This window comes from Sycon ciliatum, chromosome 1, assembly GCF_964019385.1.
Source record: "Sycon ciliatum chromosome 1, ocSycCili1.1, whole genome shotgun sequence".
NCBI classification, from domain to species: Eukaryota; Metazoa; Porifera; class Calcarea; order Leucosolenida; family Sycettidae; genus Sycon; species Sycon ciliatum.
Window position 1 is genome coordinate 40,296,202 of NC_088643.1, and position 21,308 is coordinate 40,317,509.

Genomic DNA, 21,308 nt, shown 5'->3' on the forward strand with positions numbered 1-21,308 from the left:
GACTGTAGAGGGGGACGACTGTACTACAGTATGACTTGTGTGGTTGCAGTTTTTATTAAGTGCGCTGGTATTATCACAAATGCTGCGTCAAGATTGGCCAACATGCTTTGATGAAGTCACAAGAACTTGGATCTGATCTTTTATCCTCAATCTAGGAAGTTTTGGGACGAATGGTTGGAAATTTTAGCAACGTCTGGGTCCCACGGCGTGTGGTGCACATGTGACTCCTACTCATAAGAGCATGAGATCAGCGCCGGAGCAGATCGCAAAAGTTGAACATCGCCCAACTTTCCTACATGTAGCCCTCGACACCGGCATCAAGAGTACTCTTGTCGGCATGTGATGCACTAAATTTAATACCATAGATAATTTTATGGTCAGTTTCGGCAGGCATTCCACTGGATCACATATAATAACTGAATTTCATAGGGAGAGGTTGAAAGAGGCACCCCGTGTCCCGGTCCCACAGTCGTTAGCTCTTTTTGTATTCGCCTGGGTAGCTACCGGCAGCCAGTACATGCCCGAGTATGTGGTGTGTGTGTGTGTGTGTGTGTGTGTGTCACTGTGTGTGTGTGTGTAGGGATTCACTGGCCAGAAATAGTCACTTCAAACAGCTGTGTGGTGGATACCAGGCTAAAAATAGTGGCGGTCAATTCATCAGCCTTGCAAGCTGTTGAATGGTGTAATCCCAGCACAAGTTGCTATGTTTAACATAGCTGTTCGCCATCATCGCTTCCGCGATGGGCATGTCTGAGGTGAGGTGTGTGTGTGTGTGTGTGTGTGTGTGTGTGTGTGTGTGTGTGTGTGTGTGTGTGTGTGTGTGTGTGTGTGTGTGTGTGTGTGTGTGTGTGTGTGTGTGTGTGTGTGTGTGTGTGTGTGTGTGTGTGTGTGTGTGTGTGTGTGTGTGTGTGTGTGTGTGTGTGTGTGTGTGTGTGTGTGTGTGTGTGTGTGTGTGTGTGTGTGTGTGTGTGTGTGTGTGTGTGTGTGTGTGTGTGTGTGTGTGTGTGTGTGTGTGTGTGTGTGTGTGTGTGTGTGTGTGTGTGTGTGTGTGTGTGTGTGTGTGTGTGTGTGTGTGTGTGTGTGTGTGTGTGTGTGTGTGTGTGTGTGTGTGTGTGTGTGTGTGTGTGTGTGTGTGTGTGTGTGTGTGTGTGTGTGTGTGTGTGTGTGTGTGTGTGTGTGTGTGTGTGTGTGTGTGTGTGTGTGTGTGTGTGTGTGTGTGTGTGTGTGTGTGTGTGTGTGTGTGTGTGTGTGTGTGTGTGTGTGTGTGTGTGTGTGTGTGTGTGTGTGTGTGTGTGTGTGTGTGTGTGTGTGTGTGTGTGTGTGTGTGTGTGTGTGTGTGTGTGTGTGTGTGTGTGTGTGTGTGTGTGTGTGTGTGTGTGTGTGTGTGTGTGTGTGTGTGTGTGTGTGTGTGTGTGTGTGTGTGTGTGTGTGTGTGTGTGTGTGTGTGTGTGTGTGTGTGTGTGTGTGTGTGTGTGTGTGTGTGTGTGTGTGTGTGTGTGTGTGTGTGTGTGTGTGTGTGTGTGTGTGTGTGTGTGTGTGTGTGTGTGTGTGTGTGTGTGTGTGTGTGTGTGTGTGTGTGTGTGTGTGTGTGTGTGTGTGTGTGTGTGTGTGTGTGTGTGTGTGTGTGTGTGTGTGTGTGTGTGTGTGTGTGTGTGTGTGTGTGTGTGTGTGTGTGTGTGTGTGTGTGTGTGTGTGTGTGTGTGTGTGTGTGTGTGTGTGTGTGTGTGTGTGTGTGTGTGTGTGTGTGTGTGTGTGTGTGTGTGTGTGTGTGTGTGTGTGTGTGTGTGTGTGTGTGTGTGTGTGTGTGTGTGTGTGTGTGTGTGTGTGTGTGTGTGTGTGTGTGTGTGTGTGTGTGTGTGTGTGTGTGTGTGTGTGTGTGTGTGTGTGTGTGTGTGTGTGTGTGTGGCTCGCCCTCTCATGTTGCAAGGCCCACTGTGGGGCATGTGGTCGGTGCTGCCGCTCTACTCGTGGCTTCCAAATCCATAGCTGCCAGAGATGGCTCTCTCGTCGTGCCAATTGAACATGGTCCCTGACCTCTCGGCAGACTGCCGACTTTCTGCCGTAGCTCCTCGTTCTATGTTGTCGGCCCCGCAAAGGGACACGTGACCGTGATGGCAGTGCTTACCAGGACCAGGACCCGGTGTGTGTGTGTGTGTGTGTGTGTGTAATCCCAGCACAAGTTGCTATGTCTAACATAGCTGTTCGCTATCATCGCTTCCGCGATGGGCAGGTCTGAGGTGTGTATGTGTGTGCGTGCGTGCGTGCGTGCGTGTGTGTGTAATCCCAGCACAAGTATTAGTTGCTACGTCTAACATAGGCTGCGTTTACACGACAACGATTGAAAACGATTTGCGTTTACACGACAACGAAGTAGGCCCTAAACGGAACGAAATCATTGCGTTTACTACTATCGTTTACACGACAACGCCCGAAAACGATACCTAAACGGAACGAAATGGAAACGCACTTCAAAGTGTTTTGAAACGTTTTCAAAACGTTTTCGTTCTTGTGTAAACGGTGAAAACGATTGGAAACTGAGCGCGGTCATGGAAACCATTCCGCGCGGGACTGTATTTCGCGGGAAATACCTGACCTTTGCGACCACCAACACGTACCAACTCCAACTAACGTGTTACTTCCCGCCCTTTCGCCAAGTCAGCACGTGCTAACTCCAGCCTGATCGCCCGTTTTCCGTTTTTGTGTAAACAGTTCAAAACGATTTGCCGTTCTCGTGTAAACGGTTTGAAAACGATTCGAGGCCAGCCCGTTTTCGTTCCGTTTCGTTTTGTTTCATCTCCGTGTAAACGCAGCCATAGCTGTTCGCTATCATCGCTTCCGCGATGGGCAGGTCTGAGAGGTGTGTGTGTGTGTGTGTGTGTGTGTGTGTGTGTGTGTGTGTGTGTGTGTGTGTGTGTGTGTGTGTGTGTGTGTGTGTGTGTGTGTGTGTGTGTGTGTGTGTGTGTGTGTGTGTGTGTGTGTGTGTGTGTGTGTGTGTGTGTGTGTGTGTGTGTGTGTGTGTGTGTGTGTGTGTGTGTGTGTGTGTGTGTGTGTGTGTGTGTGTGTGTGTGTGTGTGTGTGTGTGTGTGTGTGTGTGTGTGTGTGTGTGTGTGTGTGTGTGTGTGTGTGTGTGTGTGTGTGTGTGTGTGTGTGTGTGTGTGTGTGTGTGTGTGTGTGTGTGTGTGTGTGTGTGTGTGTGTGTGTGTGTGTGTGTGTGTGTGTGTGTGTGTGTGTGTGTGTGTGTGTGTGTGTGTGTGTGTGTGTGTGTGTGTGTGTGTGTGTGTGTGTGTGTGTGTGTGTGTGTGTGTGTGTGTGTGTGTGTGTGTGTGTGTGTGTGTGTGTGTGTGTGTGTGTGTGTGTGTGTGTGTGTGTGTGTGTGTGTGTGTGTGTGTGTGTGTGTGTGTGTGTGTGTGTGTGTGTGTGTGTGTGTGTGTGTGTGTGTGTGTGTGTGTGTGTGTGTGTGTGTGTGTGTGTGTGTGTGTGTGTGTGTGTGTGTGTGTGTGTGTGTGTGTGTGTGTGTGTGTGTGTGTGTGTGTGTGTGTGTGTGTGTGTGTGTGTGTGTGTGTGTGTGTGTTGGTACGTCTGTTGGCTCTGGGTTCCCAGTACCCAGTTGCCGAGGCTGGTTGGTAGAATAACTCCAATTTCACTTCAAGGTACCAGTGCATCTAGTGTCTGCTTTTATCAAAGCAGGGTGCTGTCTATACTGGTTACCCCAGCAAGTGTAGGGTGTGCATAGGTAACTGTCTTGGCCGTCCTATTCCGATGTACTACATGGCTTCGCCAGTTGTGTGGATTAGACAGTTATCTGGCGCTTGTCTTGATCTGTTTCAATCAGAATCAGATCCGCTATCGTTGCTATAAGAGAAAATCTGTGGGTGCACATCCAGTGCATTCGCAGATTTGCGTGCTTCTCTTGCGACGGGCGTATACATGGTACATGGTACATGGTGTGTGTGTCGCACATACTGAGGTGTGGTATGTGGGATCATTTTCAAGTCCACCCATAGTTTGGGGATTTCAGGGGCTGTCGGCCGTTGAGCCGTTCAATGGCCAGTTGAGTCCTCTTTCCAAGATTCCTTTTGAGTTCCTCTCTCCCATCTCCCGGGAAGACCCACGTGACCAGTTTTGGCAGTGAGCAACAAGTACAAGTGTGTGTGTGTGTGTGTGTTAGTGTGTGTGTGTGTGTGTGTGTGTGTGTGTGTGTGTGTGTGTGTGTGTGTGTGTGTTATGTGTGTGTGTGTGTGTGTGTGTGTGTGTCGCACTTACTGAGGTGTGGTATGTGGGATCATTTTCAAGTCCACCCATAGTTTGGGGATTTCAGGGGCTGTCGGCCGTTGAGCCGTTCAATAACCAGTTGAGTCCTCTTTCCAAGATTCCTTTTGAGTTCCTCTCTCCCCTCTCCCGGGGAGACCCACGTGACCAGTTTTGGCAGTGAGCAACAAGTACAAGTGTGTGTGTGTGTTGTGTGTGTGTGTGCGTGTGCGTGTCACGCACATGCGTGTCCATTGTATTGGCGTAGAGGGTAGGTCGTTGTTGCTCCAGCCTTGAAACCAACAGCCGTTGAACTAATCCAGGCAACTCGTAGGAGAATCAGGGAGGAAGTTGGCCACGGACTGGCTGAGCTGAGCTAGTCAGGTAGCAGTTGTCAGTTTATGTACTACGAGTACTCTTGCTTGTATCAAGAGTACATAACCCGGGTTATGTACTCTTGCTTGTATCAAGAATATGTGCTGCAAGCGCACGTGCAAGCGCGCGTCTGGCGGTCTGCCAGCTGTCTTCCTAGCGCCTAGGCTATCGCCTGCAGCCTTGCGCACACCGCCCCGCGAGATAGCGCTCGGCCGCGAGAAAGAAGGAACACTTCAAAAAAGGGAATTATTTTTGCATTTGAATCGAAAGTAACAAAAACTTTGCCCTTTTCCATTTCATCGATACAGAATCTAGAACTACAAACGACGGTGTATTTCACCGCTGCTGATCAGTGTACCCCATGAGTTTGCGTTTGGGTGCTGTGCAACTGCTTTGCCGGAAAATGTCTACTTTCAGCACTGTTCAGAGAGGCGCAGAGGCCACTGAGTCCTTTCGCCTGTTTTTCCGCAATGGCAATGGTGCCGCAATCTCGCCATTCCACGACATTCCTCTTCTGAATGACCCGGACAAGCACGTGTTCAACATGGTGTGCGAGGTTCCACGGTTTAGCAATGCTAAAATGGAGATGGCAACCAAAGAGCCGTTGAACCCAATCAAGCAAGATATCAAGAAAGGCAAACTGCGTTACGTGGCGAACGTGTTCCCGTACCATGGTTATCTCTGGAACTACGGAGCCATTCCTCAGACCTGGGAAGACCCTGGACACAAGGACGCACGTACTGAGTGTAATGGTGATAATGATCCCATCGACGTGTGTGAGATTGGACATCGCATTGGCAAGCGTGGTGATGTCATTGCTGTAAAACTCCTTGGTGCCCTGGCCATGATCGATGAAGGCGAGACTGACTGGAAGATCATCTGTATCGATGTCAATGACCCACTGGCTGAGAAGCTCAATGATGTAGCTGATGTAGAGCGTGAGATGCCAGGCCTACTCGATGCTACTGTTCGATGGTTCCGCGTTTACAAGATGCCTGACGGCAAGCCGGAGAACAAATTTGCCTTCAATGACGAGTTCCAAAGTGCCGAGTTTGCCCGCTCTGTCGTCATGGAAACCCACGAGCAGTGGAAGGCACTTGTTAATAAACAGACGTCCTCTGAACTTGCTATCAGCAACACGTGCCTTGGCAATGAGTCTTCGGTGGACAGCGAGAAAGCCGATAGTACTGTGTCGGCAGCTGCGGAAACAGGACCTTCGGCACCTATTTCAGCTAGTGTTGACACATGGCGCTACTGCTAGAAAGCCGTCATTCATGATTGCCTTGCCTTTTAGCTCCGCTGGTGATTTTCTGCTTACTTTTACTGTCTTTTGTTTGAGACTTTTCGATTTATTTTTTTCTAGGTCAGTTCTCTGAAACTGCGGAGTACCGAATTTCTCGAGTTACTGTGCATGCACAGTGCAACTGGATGTGAAGAGGAGCGTTGTAGAACTCAAGTTTCAACATGCATTCTTTTTTTTATTTAATATTTTCTCTGTCTCCTGTATACTGTATTCTACAGAATCTAGGAATGAACTCATAACATCTTACTTGCATGGTTGGCTTGCTAATGGTGTGCAGCAATGTGCTGACTATCTGACTATCGCGTAGATGCTTAGATCCCCCGCATGCTAGGCATGCTTTCACGTGTGCATGTAGCTTGTGTGCAGTTAAGGTGAGAGCGTTCCTTGGAGAGCTGTACATAGGTGATAACTCCTTGAACGGCAAAGGAACTGACTCTGAGAGAGTGCATCACAAGTAGGGCTGAGTCGGGTAGCATTTTCTTCGGGTATCGGGTTTGGGTAGTTTTCCACGGGTAGCATGGGTACCCGATCGGGTAATGTTTCCATAGTAACACCACAATGCACCCCTTCCCTTGCACACTGGGTAGACATGCGGAGTATTGCATGAACTTGTACATGTGCACTGTACATGATGTCATTGCGACTTCGGGTTTTCGGGTACTATTCTGTACCCGTCTATCCGAGGTCCTCATGGGTAGCACGGGTACCCGACTATACCCGTGCACACCAGTGACACCACTACTCACAAGTACAGACATGTACATAAACCAGAGTGTGTACCGGTGTTTTAAGGAGATCGGCAACTTTCGTCCGTACTCCTGCAACCCATGATTGTTGATGCCACACGAAATTAATGATGTTGGAAGTATCAAGAATGGGAACATGGTTCTGACTACGACCAGTTTCCAGGGCCTCTGTCTTCAGGCCATAAATATCCATTGTTCGCTACTCTTTTTCTAGAACAACAACAGGAGGACACATTGTGTTGAGAACAGAGAGCCCTACACATACTGTATAGCCCGTGTACAGTGTATAGGCCCCGGGCGTATAGATTAGAATAGCAGCCTCGATTTCCTGGGCGTATGCAATTCCCCCCCCCCCCCCCCCCCCCAGTCCGCCTCACACCTATCTGCATTTTTTAAGCCCAGCTGCCTTCGTGATCTCGGCACCTATGCCCGCGACAGAAAACAATGGAGTAACATCTGCTCAGCCATTTAGTCTAGTACTGCTCTTCTTAAATTTGACCTTTATTACAAGACTCTTCTTTTCTTTTTCATTTCGTTCTCCCACTCTCACACACACATGCTCACAGTTAATTCTGCCGTCGTGAGTCCCATTCGGGACGGATACGAGAATAATAATAATAATAATAATAATACGAAGTAGTGGTTGCGACCTCGGCGATGATTTGTAAGAAAAGGGTTTGCTCCCCACACCGGAGCTCGCGCTATTCCGCCGACTTTACTTGACACTTGACTGACTCACGACTGCCATCCAAAGCACACGAGAAGTCCATCGTGTGCTCTGGATGGCAGTCGTGAGTCAGTCAAGTGTCAAGTAAAGTCGGCGGAATAGCGCGAGCTCCGGTGTGGGGAGCAAACCCTTTTCTTAATAATAATAATAATAATAATGCAATTGCGCAAGGCCACGGGCGTATACTTCGAATATAATATTATGTTTAAGTTCTCCCCCAGGCTGGCTCGATACGACTCGAAACTATCCATTTGTGCTAGTACTAGTACTGGTATTGCCTGGGTGTATTCATGGGCATGGGCATGGGCATGGGCCGGCGCTATTTTGAAACAAAAGTGTTGACTTCCCCTGACTGGGCGTGTACACGGAGGGTGGGCGTATACAGGGCCTAGGGGCTTTTACGGTACTGTGAAACCGGAAAGCTTTTAAAACGACCAAAAAGCTTAACTTTTTTTGTTATTTTGGCATGACAACGTGCAGTTTAACGATGCCACCTGGCCACCCATCTGTATTGTATGCGCATCTTTACGTTAGACTTTCCGGTTTTACAGCAATACATGTATGTAATTTAGCCCAGCGTTCCCTATGTAGGCCCTGCACATGCTCTGATACAGTGCGTACTCCAGTACGATTTTAGGTGTAATCCAAATTTACGTCAGGTTTCTCTACCGAAATTTGCCGAAATTTTTAAAGTTACACTGAAACTAACAGACAGTACACTGTACATGCACGGGTAGGGCAGTACAGTGTAGACTGCGTAGATCTGCGTGTCAGTGATATCGATAGTATTATTATAGTGTGTTCCTGACTGCAACATACAGTAAATATTTCCATATTCATAAACCATAATCGCGATGCACGTGGTGGACAAATCCGTTGGATTTAACAGAAACATAGGCGAAACCTTGCCAAATACGACCAGAGATTTGAAAATATTGCACAGTGTAGCTAGCAGCACTCGAGAGCAGCAGCAGGGCCGGGTAGGCCCGCCCGGTACAGTACAGGCAGAGACAAACCACCCGCCAGCGCCTCAACAAAAGTAGGTCAAAGAAGAAAGAACCGTTGCGATCGGCGATCGATCGCGGCTCTTTTGTCTTCTCCGTGTTTTTTTTTTGCCTACATCTCTAGCTCTGAGATTCCGCAGAGATTGTGTTGCATTCAAATCTTGGGAAGTACAAAGTCTTGCTCACGTACCGAGTCACACTACTTTTTTCTGTAGTAGAACTAGCTCTTTGGACCGACGCACCAATCCTGGAGAGAGAAACAAATTGGTCCTGTGCCCGATCTTGTCCCGTGAGTATTTGACCAGAAAACGATTTACATGTAAAGCTTTGTAGGTCAAACTATAGGTACGCGGTGAAGGGCACAAGGCCATACGGGTATCATGTCCCTTCTGAACTTTCTGGAGAGTTGCTTTGGTAATTATTTCTGTCGAAGTTGGGCCAAGCGATACATAGTTATTATAGCCGGAGGACTACTTCCGAGCTTCATGCACAGAGTGACAGAGTTCAACCATCGAGCATTCAGTGATTCACTGCGTCGTTGTCCAGTGTCTCTGGCTAGCTTTGTTCTTGCTAGTACACTGAGGACATGACTTGATTGTATCGAGCACTGTCGTCAGTGTCGAGTCAGTAGTACCCTTCGCCTTGGATGTACGATTTATTGCAGCTGAAGGCTTATGGCTATGTGCAGTGTTTCTTGTAGTACAGCTGTACACTGTACATCTGGATAACAGTCCCTGAGTGGAGCTCGTGTGTTCCTTTGTTGGTCTGGTTCAGTATTTGGGACCTTTCGTGGACACCTTGAGCTTAGGCTACGCAGTCTGCAAGGCTGTACTCAACCAATAATGTGTTTAAACCATTTACATTCTGTACATGTCGTATGAAAAACAATTGTCTACGTTATCGTTCATATCACCATGGATCTGCCCGGTGTGCCAAGTTTTTTTTGTGCTGCAAAGTCCACAGCATGTGCATCATGCAAAACACATGTTCACAACAGGGAGGTTTCGCGCTCTATTTTGCTAGAGGTGTGTGTGTGCATCACGGCGTCAATGCCAGCCTGAAATTGATGAAGAGCGGCTTGACCCAGAGATCTTCACTGTAGGCCAGAGACGGCACTACTCCTACGCTATGGTGTAGTCGTCGTACTGGCAGAAACCATTCAACTTTTCTTCAGACTTTGAAACTCCCTCTTCCTGTGAAACTGCGCTGGCAACATAGCCAGCCCTCACGGTGCCCCACATACTTCACATGCAAAGTATCACACATGGAGCCCGGATGCACGTAGAGACATTAGCCAATCATCCTAGTTTTGCTGTGGTGTATCCCAGAACGGAGAGCACCTTCTGAGTATTATGAACTGGGACGTTGCCTACAGCCGCGCTGCTGCGATCTGCTGATAGGAACAAATCTACTCGTAGTCGCCGGAGGTTGATTCATAAATCAAATCGTTACCAAATGCATTGAGCAACAAAGTGGAAACACTCAGTCCATTATCAATTTGAAGTGCATGAAGACCTTACTTTGTCGGACTTGAGTTGAGGCCAACGAAAACTTAGTTTCAGACTTGCTTTCGCACACATCTCCCGCATCTTGCAACTTCCGATGCAGCGAGCTGGGGACCGGAGTCACGAAAGGACAAGTACATGCGTCATGCATCATGTACATGTACATACATGTACCATAATGTGACTGCGTCTGCATGTGTTTGTGATCAACCAACGCAGCACTCAGCTAAACGGAAGATGATGGTTAGGTTTTGCTTCACGTGGTGGGATTGTGTAGATCTGAGTACTTACCGGATGTGTTCATATACGCCACGTACCACCAAGAATACATAATGTACTCTTGGTACCACAAAGAAAACGTTCTCCTCCATGTTCACATCAAGAAAATCACGTAGACGGTGCACATGGAATTCCCCGTTCCGAATTATTCCAGCTTTCTGAAGGTCTGCTGCCAAAATTTAGATGGTACACCAGATCTGTACGCATTTTCTCTGTGTGTACCATGACATAGAGATCCTCGTGTCTCTGTTGAAATTTGGACTCAAAGCCATAGACTCTAATCCAGCCACATTTTCTTTGCATTATTCCTCCACACTTCATGCGAAACAGAACCTCTGCCTTTGTCTGGGTTCTAGTATCCAGGATTCATCCATTTGTGTGTGTGTGTGCGCGCGTGTGCGTGTGTTTGTTATTGTTGTTGAAATACATAGGACTCCAGGATTGCTGGTGTGATTTCTGCTGATGGCCGACTCGCCCTCTGCGGAGGAAATTGCTGTACAATTGCTGGCGTCTGGTAACACAGGGGTGGTGGCAGATGAGGACGGGTGGCCGGATCTACATGCTGCCATTGCTACCACAACTGCGTGTGCTCGGGGCCATAGCAGGAGTAACCGCAGCTCAGATGCCATTGCCTCAGCTCTGATTGAGCGCAGTGTTCAACAACACATGGACTCTCCTCTGACGATTGCTGTCACTGCTACGCGTGGTGCTGCGTCTGACGTTGACATGGCAACAGAGCCTGTTTGTGCTCTTGAAACCCACCACACACCTGCAACAGCAGGGGCAGCAATGGTGTCCGTAGGAGGATCTAATGCAGCTGGTATTGCATCAAGCCTGTCTAGTGTCATGTCGGCTGTAACCGTGGTGAACCCTTTAGGGACGCCTAGTCGAGCTGCCTCGTCCACCACTCAGTCCATTACGCCAGTTAGTGCTTTATCTTTTGCAGCATCTGACTCCTCACCAGCATCAGCTCTGATGAATGCCGTGCATGAGGAGCTCCGGTCTCTGGCCCGACATTTAACAAGCCCTGAACCTAATGTTCAGCAGGTTCAAAGCCTGAAGGACATTCTCTCGGAAGCCCTTCGTAGACAGGGGGATCTAGCCAGCGGCCCGGCTGCCTCCCGTCGTTTAGCTAGTAACCTGGCGTCGGTTGCAGCAACACATTGTGTGCACATGATGACAAATAATGGCCTTCCGTCTCCCGCCGGTGCGAGTACGTCACAAACACCTGGTCCTGCCTCCACGCCGGTCTCCATTGTCAGTGCCTCCATACCGTTCACTTCAGGTTCTTCAAACGCAACTGACCACCGCAACGCGCTAGCAACATCCAGTAAATCACGGAGTAGCACTCGAACGCCAGTGCGAACCAACACCGGTGGTCGCGTTCCACATGGCACTCGGGCGACGGATGAAGCACAAGAGCTCTACCTGAAATCAGATCCCATGCTGATGCGCGTAGAGGCAGATAGCCATTCGGTGGACAAGTCTCCCGTTTGGCGTTATCGCTGTCGACAGTGTCATGTCTTGTTTGATCACCGGCGTGAATTGGAGGCTCACTTCTCCGAGCACCGTACTCTGACCAAATCTTGGATCTGCCATGTGTGCGGCAAGACATTCACCCGTGCTGATCACCTCAATCGCCATAGCCAATCGCACGATCTGCCAGAGTTCATATGCCAGATCTGTGGTTGTGCTTTCTCTCGTTGCTCATTCTTGGACCGGCACTGGCGGTTGGCCCATGGCGATGTGACCGCCATACCATCTGTTGTCCAGCATGCCGCTGCCAACAAGCGATCGGCAGATGGTGTTTCCGACCAGCCACCTGCTAAGCAGAAGCGTGTTATGCACAGCGAGACGGCCATTGGCATAAGTGGAGATGTCAGGTCCACTCCACCACCATCGTCCGCAAATGACACCTCTGCTGTATCTCTGACGAGTCCAACAACCGCTGCTGCTGCTGCAGTAACAGCATCCGAACAGTTAGCTGACTTAGAAGTAAGGGCAGCTGCTCTAGCTGAAGCAATGACGGCACCGTCCCCATCAGGCGCTTTTTCCAGCACTTCCAAAGCTGCAAGCCAGTCATCACCGAGCGCTGGTGTGAAGCAGCAGCAGCAGAAACCTGGTCATCCGTGTCCACTCTGTGACAAGGTGTTTGTGCGCTTTGACCATATGCTGCGACACAAGCGCGTGCACACAGGGGAGAAGCCGTTCTTCTGTGCTTTGTGTGCCAAGCGGTACTCTCGTGCAGATTACCTGAGAGAGCACATCATCTCTCAGCACAACACGACCAACGTCAAGTGTAAAGTCTGTCACCACGTCTTCCCCTATGTAACCTTGTACCGCAGTCATGTGTGTGGTCACGGCGAGGTGTTGCGCAACTGGTATATGCAGGGTGAGTTCCTTGACCAACGCGGCAATGTCATTCAGCCTTGTTTGGTGATTGGCAAAAGCGGGCCTGGTGCCAACAGCAATCCCAACTTTCAGGAGCTCGTCAAGGACAGCGACGGTATGCCCCATGTTGATGCTCCGCCCGACCATGGCATCTTGCCGTCAGACTTTGTACCGACCGCAACTATTGCAACCAGCTCTGGGGTTGGTGGTAACACTGTGACGCTTTGCCCACTGCCTGTTGTGTCAGCAGTACCTGGCTCGGACATATCTCTACTTGGCTCTGTGGCCAATGCCAATGCTGCCTCAGTGCTAGCAGCAGCAGCTGAGGACAACGCTGACGAGACCACCACCGTTCACGTTGAAATGGAGTGATACTTCACTGATACTCTCTCTATCTCCACATCCCGCATGCTGTCATGCAAGTGAGTGTATTTCTATCTGTACGCACTCTTTTCAATCGCTGTCGTATAAGTCAATGCCTGCTGCATTTTGTTCGCTCAGGGAAATCCAAGTCTGAGCTGTTTTTGTTTCGTCCCTTGTGTAGACTTTCTTTTCATTGTCACTCCCTGCCCCACTATTCATGATATTATCAACTGTTTTAGGTACCTATTGTGTAGTCGCTCGCTCCCGTGCTGCATGCACCAACAACATAGTATAACATTAGTGTCTTTATTAAGTCTATTCTTTTATGTGCCATGCTACTCTTTGCTGGCCAGACTTGTGCCCTGCATACAACCATCCTTGCTTTCGATTTCTCATCCTTCTCAAATCTATCAGTCTACGCATAGTCTGTAGATCTGGTAAACTGCTGTATCCATAAAAAAAGTAGTACCGCTTATAACACTGCTGCTGCCTCTACCAAGGCGTTGCTGTTTTCGCGCACAAAGAAAGAACCTCTTGGCTGCAGCCATTGTTCATTTTGTTTGCTTGAAGTAATAGTGTTTTGTCTAGTGTTTTGTCTATCATTGCCATACCAGTGTCTTGCATTTTTTGCATCTTTTTCTGTGGCATTTTGCTTGTTGATCAACCTAGGTCCTTCTAACCACATGCATGCGCTGCAGCCATCCATGGCAGTCATGCTGGAACCAGGTGTTTTTTTTTATTTTCAATGTTTCCCAGGCTTCTCAAGCGTGTTTGTTTGTTTTTATTGTTCCTTGTTATGATTGTAATGGTGGTCGCCTGGCCTGTGCTCAGTGTTGTTAGTTACGAGTTGTATACTGTGTTTCTGTGTGTGTCTGTCTGTGCTGTTGGGTCAGAGTTTCTATTTTCAAGTCAAGAGTACTATGAAAACTCTTGCTACTACCAAGAGTATGCATGTATATAATAATGTACTCTTGATACAACCCATGCATGCAACTGCAAAAGCGGGCCTGGTGCCAACAGCAATCCCAACTTTCAGGAGCTCCTCAAGGACAGCGACGGTATGCCCCATGTTGATGCTCCGCCCGACCATGGCATCTTGCCGTCAGACTTTGTACCGACCGCAACTATTGCAACCAGCTCTGGGGTTGGTGGTAACACTGTGACGCTTTGCCCACTGCCTGTTGTGTCAGCAGTACCTGGCTCGGACATATCTCTACTTGGCTCTGTGGCCAATGCCAATGCTGCCTCAGTGCTAGCAGCAGCAGCTGAGGACAACGCTGACGAGACCACCACCGTTCACGTTGAAATGGAGTGATACTTCACTGATACTCTCTCTATCTCCACATCCCGCATGCTGTCATGCAAGTGAGTGTATTTCTATCTGTACGCACTCTTTTCAATCGCTGTCGTATAAGTCAATGCCTGCTGCATTTTGTTCGCTCAGGGAAATCCAAGTCTGAGCTGTTTTTGTTTCGTCCCTTGTGTAGACTTTCTTTTCATTGTCACTCCCTGCCCCACTATTCATGATATTATCAACTGTTTTAGGTACCTATTGTGTAGTCGCTCGCTCCCGTGCTGCATGCACCAACAACATAGTATAACATTAGTGTCTTTATTAAGTCTATTCTTTTATGTGCCATGCTACTCTTTGCTGGCCAGACTTGTGCCCTGCATACAACCATCCTTGCTTTCGATTTCTCATCCTTCTCAAATCTATCAGTCTACGCATAGTCTGTAGATCTGGTAAACTGCTGTATCCATAAAAAAAGTAGTACCGCTTATAACACTGCTGCTGCCTCTACCAAGGCGTTGCTGTTTTCGCGCACAAAGAAAGAACCTCTTGGCTGCAGCCATTGTTCATTTTGTTTGCTTGAAGTAATAGTGTTTTGTCTAGTGTTTTGTCTATGATTGCCATACCAGTGTCTTGCATTTTTTGCATCTTTTTCTGTGGCATTTTGCTTGTTGATCAACCTAGGTCCTTCTAACCACATGCATGCGCTGCAGCCATCCATGGCAGTCATGCTGGAACCAGGTGTTTTTTTTTATTTTCAATGTTTCCCAGGCTTCTCAAGCGTGTTTGTTTGTTTTTATTGTTCCTTGTTATGATTGTAATGGTGGTCGCCTGGCCTGTGCTCAGTGTTGTTAGTTACGAGTTGTATACTGTGTTTCTGTGTGTGTCTGTCTGTGCTGTTGGGTCAGAGTTTCTATTTTCAAGTCAAGAGTACTATGAAAACTCTTGCTACTACCAAGAGTATGCATGTATATAATAATGTACTCTTGATACAACCCATGCATGCAACTGCACGATCCAAAGGCGGGAGGGGTACGAGTCACTGCATAAGAAAGCGTAATTATACCAGCAGTATGTCCAGTGTGCCCTGATCAAGGAGCCAGAAACCCAATAGTAGAACGTGTGTAACCCATGCAGTCCATACCAGTACCATGACTATAAACATTTGGTGTGTTGTTGATTTTCTCTAAGATTCCGTGCTACACAGTAGTATTCAGTCGGTGAGCGATATACTAGAATTATAGGCGAGTGAAAATTGCCAAAAAGAAGGAAACTAGTGAACTGTGAGGAAGCACATCAGGGTGCTAGAGAAGAAAGAACTGCTCCCAATTCCAAACTGCATGGTACTTGAAGTAGATAAAAGTCAAACAGAATAATAAGTATCTCTACGTATTGTAAATGTTAGTGCCCTCCTTGTTGATTTTAGTGAAATAGAACGGCAGTGACCGATGCAGAAATCTTTGATACAACAGGAGGCAGATTGTAAAGTTCCCAAGATGCTAATATTCAATGGAAATTTGGTCAAAAAGCAAAAGCAAATAAACTGTAAAGCAAGAATCAAAGCGCGGATGAGAGCAAAATCAAGGAAAATAAAGGCGATGATGTTTCATGAAGCAGAAAACAAAGGTGTGTGTGGGGGGGGGGGGCATAGCCAATATTTACAGTATAGGACAGGGATGATTATGTATGCTCTGAAGTAGAAACTTCAGAGAATGTAGATGCTATTTTTTTCCGAATCAAACTACTAGCTGAAGTTACAGATAATGTACATTGACACAATGATGGATGTCTGGTGCAGAATGGCTGTACAAGCAGCGACAGCGTTGGCTGGCTGGTAAGAAGTGGTGATGGACTGGCAGGACTTACATGAGCGTGCGACCGAGGATGGGCATGGTGGGGATGTCATGGGGATTGGGTTTGTCGACTAATGCGCCTGCCTGGTAGGTGGCTTCGGACACCTCACCAGTCACACTGCGCACAGTGAACACACCATTGCGCTGGTTGCAGTGCCATGAACCGTCCGAGATCGTACCAACCGTAGAGGTCTCCTTGCCGGCACCGTGGCGCATGCCATACTTCCACTCGCCAACAAACTTGCCCATTGGCGATGTCTCCACACCAGCGCCGCAGCGCTTACCAGCCACATAGTGTCCAGTGTAACATGTGTTACTTCCCTTATGCGTGTACATGCCCTTGCCATGCGGACGATCATGTGCAAAGTCACCGGAATAGGTCTAGCAGATTCAGAGAAGGAAAGAGGAGAGAATGGATCCATTAGCTCTCAATATACCAGCAATGTGTGCGAATAAAAGCAATGTGTGTATACACACGCATGCATATACACACAAACCCATGTACACACACGCATGCACACACGCGCGCACGCGCACACACACACACAAATACACAATGTCATACACATTTTTTTGTGAGCTCCAGTGTTGGACGTGGGGCAGTCAAATTCTCAAAAATCCGAAACGTCTTAGTGCATAGGCAAGGCCCTTGTTATTCAAATAAGTCACATGTACTTCGAAGTACATGATTGTATAGTAAAACTTGCCAGATCCGGACGTCCCTAATACGAGCACGTCCGTCTACCAGGCACCTTTCTGACCCATCTAGAGTCAAAAGAATTGGCATTTCAACGGAAAAAACGTCCCCAAAACTAATGATTGTCCTTACAAATGTTGACTTGCATTCAGGAAGTACATGACATTGTATGTCAGTTCTGAGTAACGGGCAATTCCTGGTTACGGGCAGTGCTCGGTCCCAACCTGTCCAGACAGTCTGGGGAGTTTTACTGTAAATAGGTTGACTTCTGCAGACTACACAGAGTAACACTTCCTTACCTCGTCTTCATATGTATAACTTCCCTCTCCCTCGCGTACATCGTGTACCCAGCTGCCATCATAGTGACCGCCATTCGCATACTCCATTACGCCATAGCCATGGCGCTGGGCAAACTTAAAATCACCTATGTACACGGAGCCATCTGCGTACGTCATCGTGCCTCTGCCATGTACGTGGTTGTGTTTGAAGAGGCCACTGTATTCATCACCGTTGGCAAAGCGCATCTTTCCACTGCCGTGGCGAGCGTTGTATTCCCACATTCCTGTTTACAGTGCAAGATACCCACACACACACACACCACACACACACACACGCACACACACACACACACACACTCGCAAACACACGCAACACACGAACACACACAACACATGAACATACACAACACATGAACACACACACACCCATACACGTTGCACAATCAAGGTTTGCATTGAGTGCTACAACTTTCTTCAATGCAAATGAGCCAGGATTCAAACTGCACTCACAATTCTTTTGGGAACTCTCGCTATGCTATTGGTTGCAGCTCGGTCAAACCAAGCCCATCACAAAGAACTTTATAATTTATATCACTCGAAAGCTGAGTTCAATACCTTTCTAACAATGTATCATTCGTCAAAATTGGATGTCGTTGAAATGAGATACGGCGGTACAGTGATCGATGCACTTTGTATGGTTGTGTACACAATAGAGCAAGATAGATCTCGTCATCCGCCATTCGGGAACACTTTACAGCATGAGATATCTCATCATGGGAACTGAAAGGGTTAAAAAGGAGTGTTGCCAGCAACTGTCAAATTGAGCTTGCTTATCGTGTAGTGTACAGGACCCCCTGCATTTGACCATTCGACTAGTACTAGTACATACCGTCATACACACTGCCGTCCTGTGCCTTCTGCCAGCCTTGACCATGCCGTTGATCTAAACGCCAGTTGCCATTGTACTCAGCACCGTTCGCTTCCTTGAATGAACCATAGCCATGCCGGTGACCCTTCTCCCAGATACCATCGTACACAGAGCCATCCTTGTAGTTCATGATACCGGAACCGTGGAAGCAGTTGTGCACCAGCTCTCCTTCAAACCGGTCGCCATAGCGATTTGTGAATTTACCTTCGCCATCAAACTGTGATTCCAGCCACTGGCCATCATACTCGATCCCATTCTGTTGACCAAACAGCAAGGAAAAGAAAGATACGTATTAGAGAGGTTCCGGAGTACGATTTTTTTGTTCAATAGGTTACACCGGCAAACAGAGCAAAGCGATCACCAGAGCACTGTACGCAAAGCAGGGTTGCAAACCCTATAGCTACCCTGCAAAGGATACAACAAATGTGTACGGGTTTGTCACGTGATGTGAAGTGCTGTCATCACCGATCCCCATAGACTGGAGTTGCACGTCATGAGTTGTACACTCTTGGCGGTCATGTACTTCTGGTCCCACCACGAGCTCGGGAATCCGGGCGAGTGCAACACCCATGTTGTGAGCTATGGCCTGGCGTGGACACCAGCATGGTGTGAATGGAGACAAACATGGACTAGCAACATGGCATCCTATGGCACATACCAAGCAGTTCACATGATCTTAACCAAGACTGCAAATCTTGGCATTCCATTGATGGCTCCGGGAAAAAACACAAAGCTCTCACCTTGCACTTGAGCACACCATCACCATTCACTGTTGCTCGATCAAAAGCACCGGTGAATATATCACCATTGGCGTACTCGATCTTTCCGTCGCCCTGTGGAAGCGCGTTCTTCCACTGACCAGAGTATTGGTCACCACTGCAGAGCTTCAGCTCTCCTTTTCCGCACTGGACATTATTGCTCCATGTGCCAGAATAGACGTCAGCTGCATGGCAAAAAAGGACATGACATGACAACAGGAACAACGCTAATGTAAAAACAAATATGTTGGACTCAGTAGAGCGTCCAGCCCCTATATGATGTCCAACCCCTATATAGAGTCCATTGGTCCAAAATCCACTGTACAGAGTCCAAACTTGGAATCAACTGTGAGCTCAAAGTTTAGATGGACATCACTCCCTGTATAGAGTCCAGCCAATTGGCTTCACCCCTATATAGAGTCCATTGGTTCAAAATCAACCGTACGGAGTCCAAACTTTGAAATCAACTATAAAGATTAAAGAGTCTTATGTGGACAACACTCCCTGTATAAAGTCCAGCCAATTAGGCATCCCCTATCGAGTTCGAAATTAGACATAGGATCTGCTGTAAGCAGTGAATATAACCAGAAAACGGCCTCTCCCTTTAATCCTTTACATCATTCACTTCTCAATGTAAAAATATGTATTGAGGCGCCACTGCAGCCACTTCATTACATAAAAAAGCCTACAAACACCATCCTCAAATCAAGTGGTCTCTTCGCAGACGCTGCAAATTACAATATCTCAATCATGTAGTGTTGCCAAATAATTGTGCACGCACACACACACATGCACACACCCACACAACGCCAAGAAAATGCCTAGAAAAAAAAACAAGAATCGAAAGAGAATAATGGAGAGCCCAGGTTGAATTATTTGTTTTCAAATTATTGCGCGCGCGCGCACACACACACACACACACACACACACACACACACACACACACACACACACACACACACAAACTTGTACAACGTCAAGAAAACACCAAAAAAAGAGTAGAGACACAATACACACGCAACTCCAACAGCCATGCAAACGTCCACCCATTTACAAGTAAAGTCAAGAGGGATAACAAATAATTATACGAAACGAATGCATACCTGGGCGGATGCACGCACGTTTACATACATGTAGTAGTGTAAGAGAGTAACATAGTGCAGTAGTCGGCATAATACTAGCACATGCTGAGAGTGCAATAGCAAGCTTCACCATTGCTCATGGCCATGCAATGTTCAGCAGCACTCAGTTCCGCAAGCTTCTGAAAATCAGCACACCTGCAACAAATAGATAGCACAAGGATACGCTTATTACCGTAATGATGCATGGGAGCACACAACTACCAAGTTCTCAACGAATGTGAGGCTCAATGAAAATCAATCCACTCAAAGACCTGTGAACAGGTGACGGTGGGGACAATAATCTATTAGTAATACGAGGAATAAGATTGTTTGTGCACACTCAAGACGCACAGACACACCACCATACATGTAGTGTACACAGTGTTTCACTTCACTGCAACTAAATTGAAATGAGATGATTTGAACAATCTGTACAGCGTTGCCGTCAGTCAGTCTTCCCCAAGATGGAAATGCAATGATTTGTTGTCACGAGGCAGTTTCACTGACACAATGTCATGTTCGTGACATCAAAACGGTTACTTCAGGGAGAAGCTTTTTCTTGTCATTGGCATACAAGCAATCCTCCTACTACTACTAGTACACTGGCACTGCGTTTGTGGATCCCATAGTATTTGACATCATACTAGAGGAAGAGTGTCGTGGAGTTTCACATAATTATCACAGGGATAAAAATACATTTCTCATGAAATAATTATAATAATTGATGATAGCTAGACGATCGTATACGATTGATGCAAAGTCCTTGCAGTCCTTGAGGACTATTACGAAGTGGTTGATTACTTTTAGGGCATTCATTCAAGCAACATCAAACAAACGCGATACGCTCCTTGAAAATGGAAAAAAATTCAAGCATAACGACAGAACCGTGAGCAGACCAATCGAAACGAGTAAAAGATTCCTTACCTCAGTCATCGTCCTGCCATGTAGTTGGACAGCCTTTTGACACGGTGGTACAGGCAACTCTTGTCCAGTCAGACAGGGGTATCCTTGTGGCGTCGAACGAAAGAGAGTGTCAGTGTATCTGACTCGTCAGATTGGAACTGTGCTGAACTTTTCTCTTTCTCCGCTTTCTGCTTTCATCCCTCGCTCTGATGGAACCGTTCAAACGTCTTACTGGCAGCAATGGCCAGCCAAACAGGGGATCCTTGTGGCGTCGAACGAAAGAGAGTGTCAGTGTACCTGACTCGTCAGATTTGAACTGTGCTGAACTTTTCTCGTTCTGCAATTTCTGCTGTCATCCCGCGCACTGATGAAACGTCTTCAGAGAACCACAAGACGCTTTCCAGATTTGATTTTGAACGTCTCCTTATCCTCCTTGGTTACCTCGTGACAGATTACTGTCAGCAACTTCACAGCAGAACTGGCAGCCATGGCTGAAGTGAAGAAAGGAATGCGCTGCCACCAGGCAAGCAAAACTGAA

General features: G+C 47.6%; 3 protein-coding genes across 5 annotated transcripts in view; 2 read left to right on the top strand and 1 right to left on the bottom strand.

Annotated features, from left to right (window-relative positions):
- The first annotated feature begins 4,882 nt into the window (after nucleotides 1-4,882).
- LOC135825621 (inorganic pyrophosphatase-like) lies at nucleotides 4,883-6,172 on the top strand. Its single transcript, XM_065338232.1, has one exon. It carries the CDS (start codon nucleotides 4,985-4,987, stop codon nucleotides 5,882-5,884), a length of 900 nt encoding a protein of 299 aa, XP_065194304.1. The 5' UTR covers nucleotides 4,883-4,984; the 3' UTR covers nucleotides 5,885-6,172.
- Nucleotides 6,173-8,468: 2,296 nt separating this feature from the next.
- Nucleotides 8,469-15,078, top strand: LOC135825629 (early growth response protein 1-like). Its single transcript, XM_065338245.1, has 2 exons — nucleotides 8,469-8,692; nucleotides 10,619-15,078. The coding sequence occupies exon 2, from the start codon at nucleotides 10,650-10,652 to the stop codon at nucleotides 12,948-12,950; it is 2,301 nt and encodes a 766-aa protein (XP_065194317.1). The 5' UTR covers nucleotides 8,469-8,692; nucleotides 10,619-10,649; the 3' UTR covers nucleotides 12,951-15,078.
- A 318-nt stretch (nucleotides 15,079-15,396) lies between these two features.
- Nucleotides 15,397-21,308, bottom strand: part of LOC135825638 (myosin-M heavy chain-like) — a 34,974-nt gene continuing 29,062 nt past the window's right edge. For all 3 annotated transcript variants that reach the window (XM_065338256.1, XM_065338267.1, XM_065338262.1), the window contains 4 exons: nucleotides 18,729-18,931; nucleotides 17,950-18,244; nucleotides 17,082-17,344; nucleotides 15,397-16,466 (listed from right to left, as the gene is read on the bottom strand). In XM_065338256.1, coding sequence (XP_065194328.1) covers nucleotides 16,095-16,466; nucleotides 17,082-17,344; nucleotides 17,950-18,244; nucleotides 18,729-18,931 — 1,133 coding nt within the window. In that variant the 3' untranslated portion in view covers nucleotides 15,397-16,094. The remainder of the gene's footprint in view (nucleotides 16,467-17,081; nucleotides 17,345-17,949; nucleotides 18,245-18,728; nucleotides 18,932-21,308) is intronic.

Coding starts and splice junctions, on each gene's coding strand:
- LOC135825621 (XM_065338232.1), top strand. CDS start 4,985: ATGAGTTTGCGTTTGGGTGCTGTGCAACTGCTTTGCCGGAAAATGTCT.
- LOC135825629 (XM_065338245.1), top strand. CDS start 10,650: ATGGCCGACTCGCCCTCTGCGGAGGAAATTGCTGTACAATTGCTGGCG.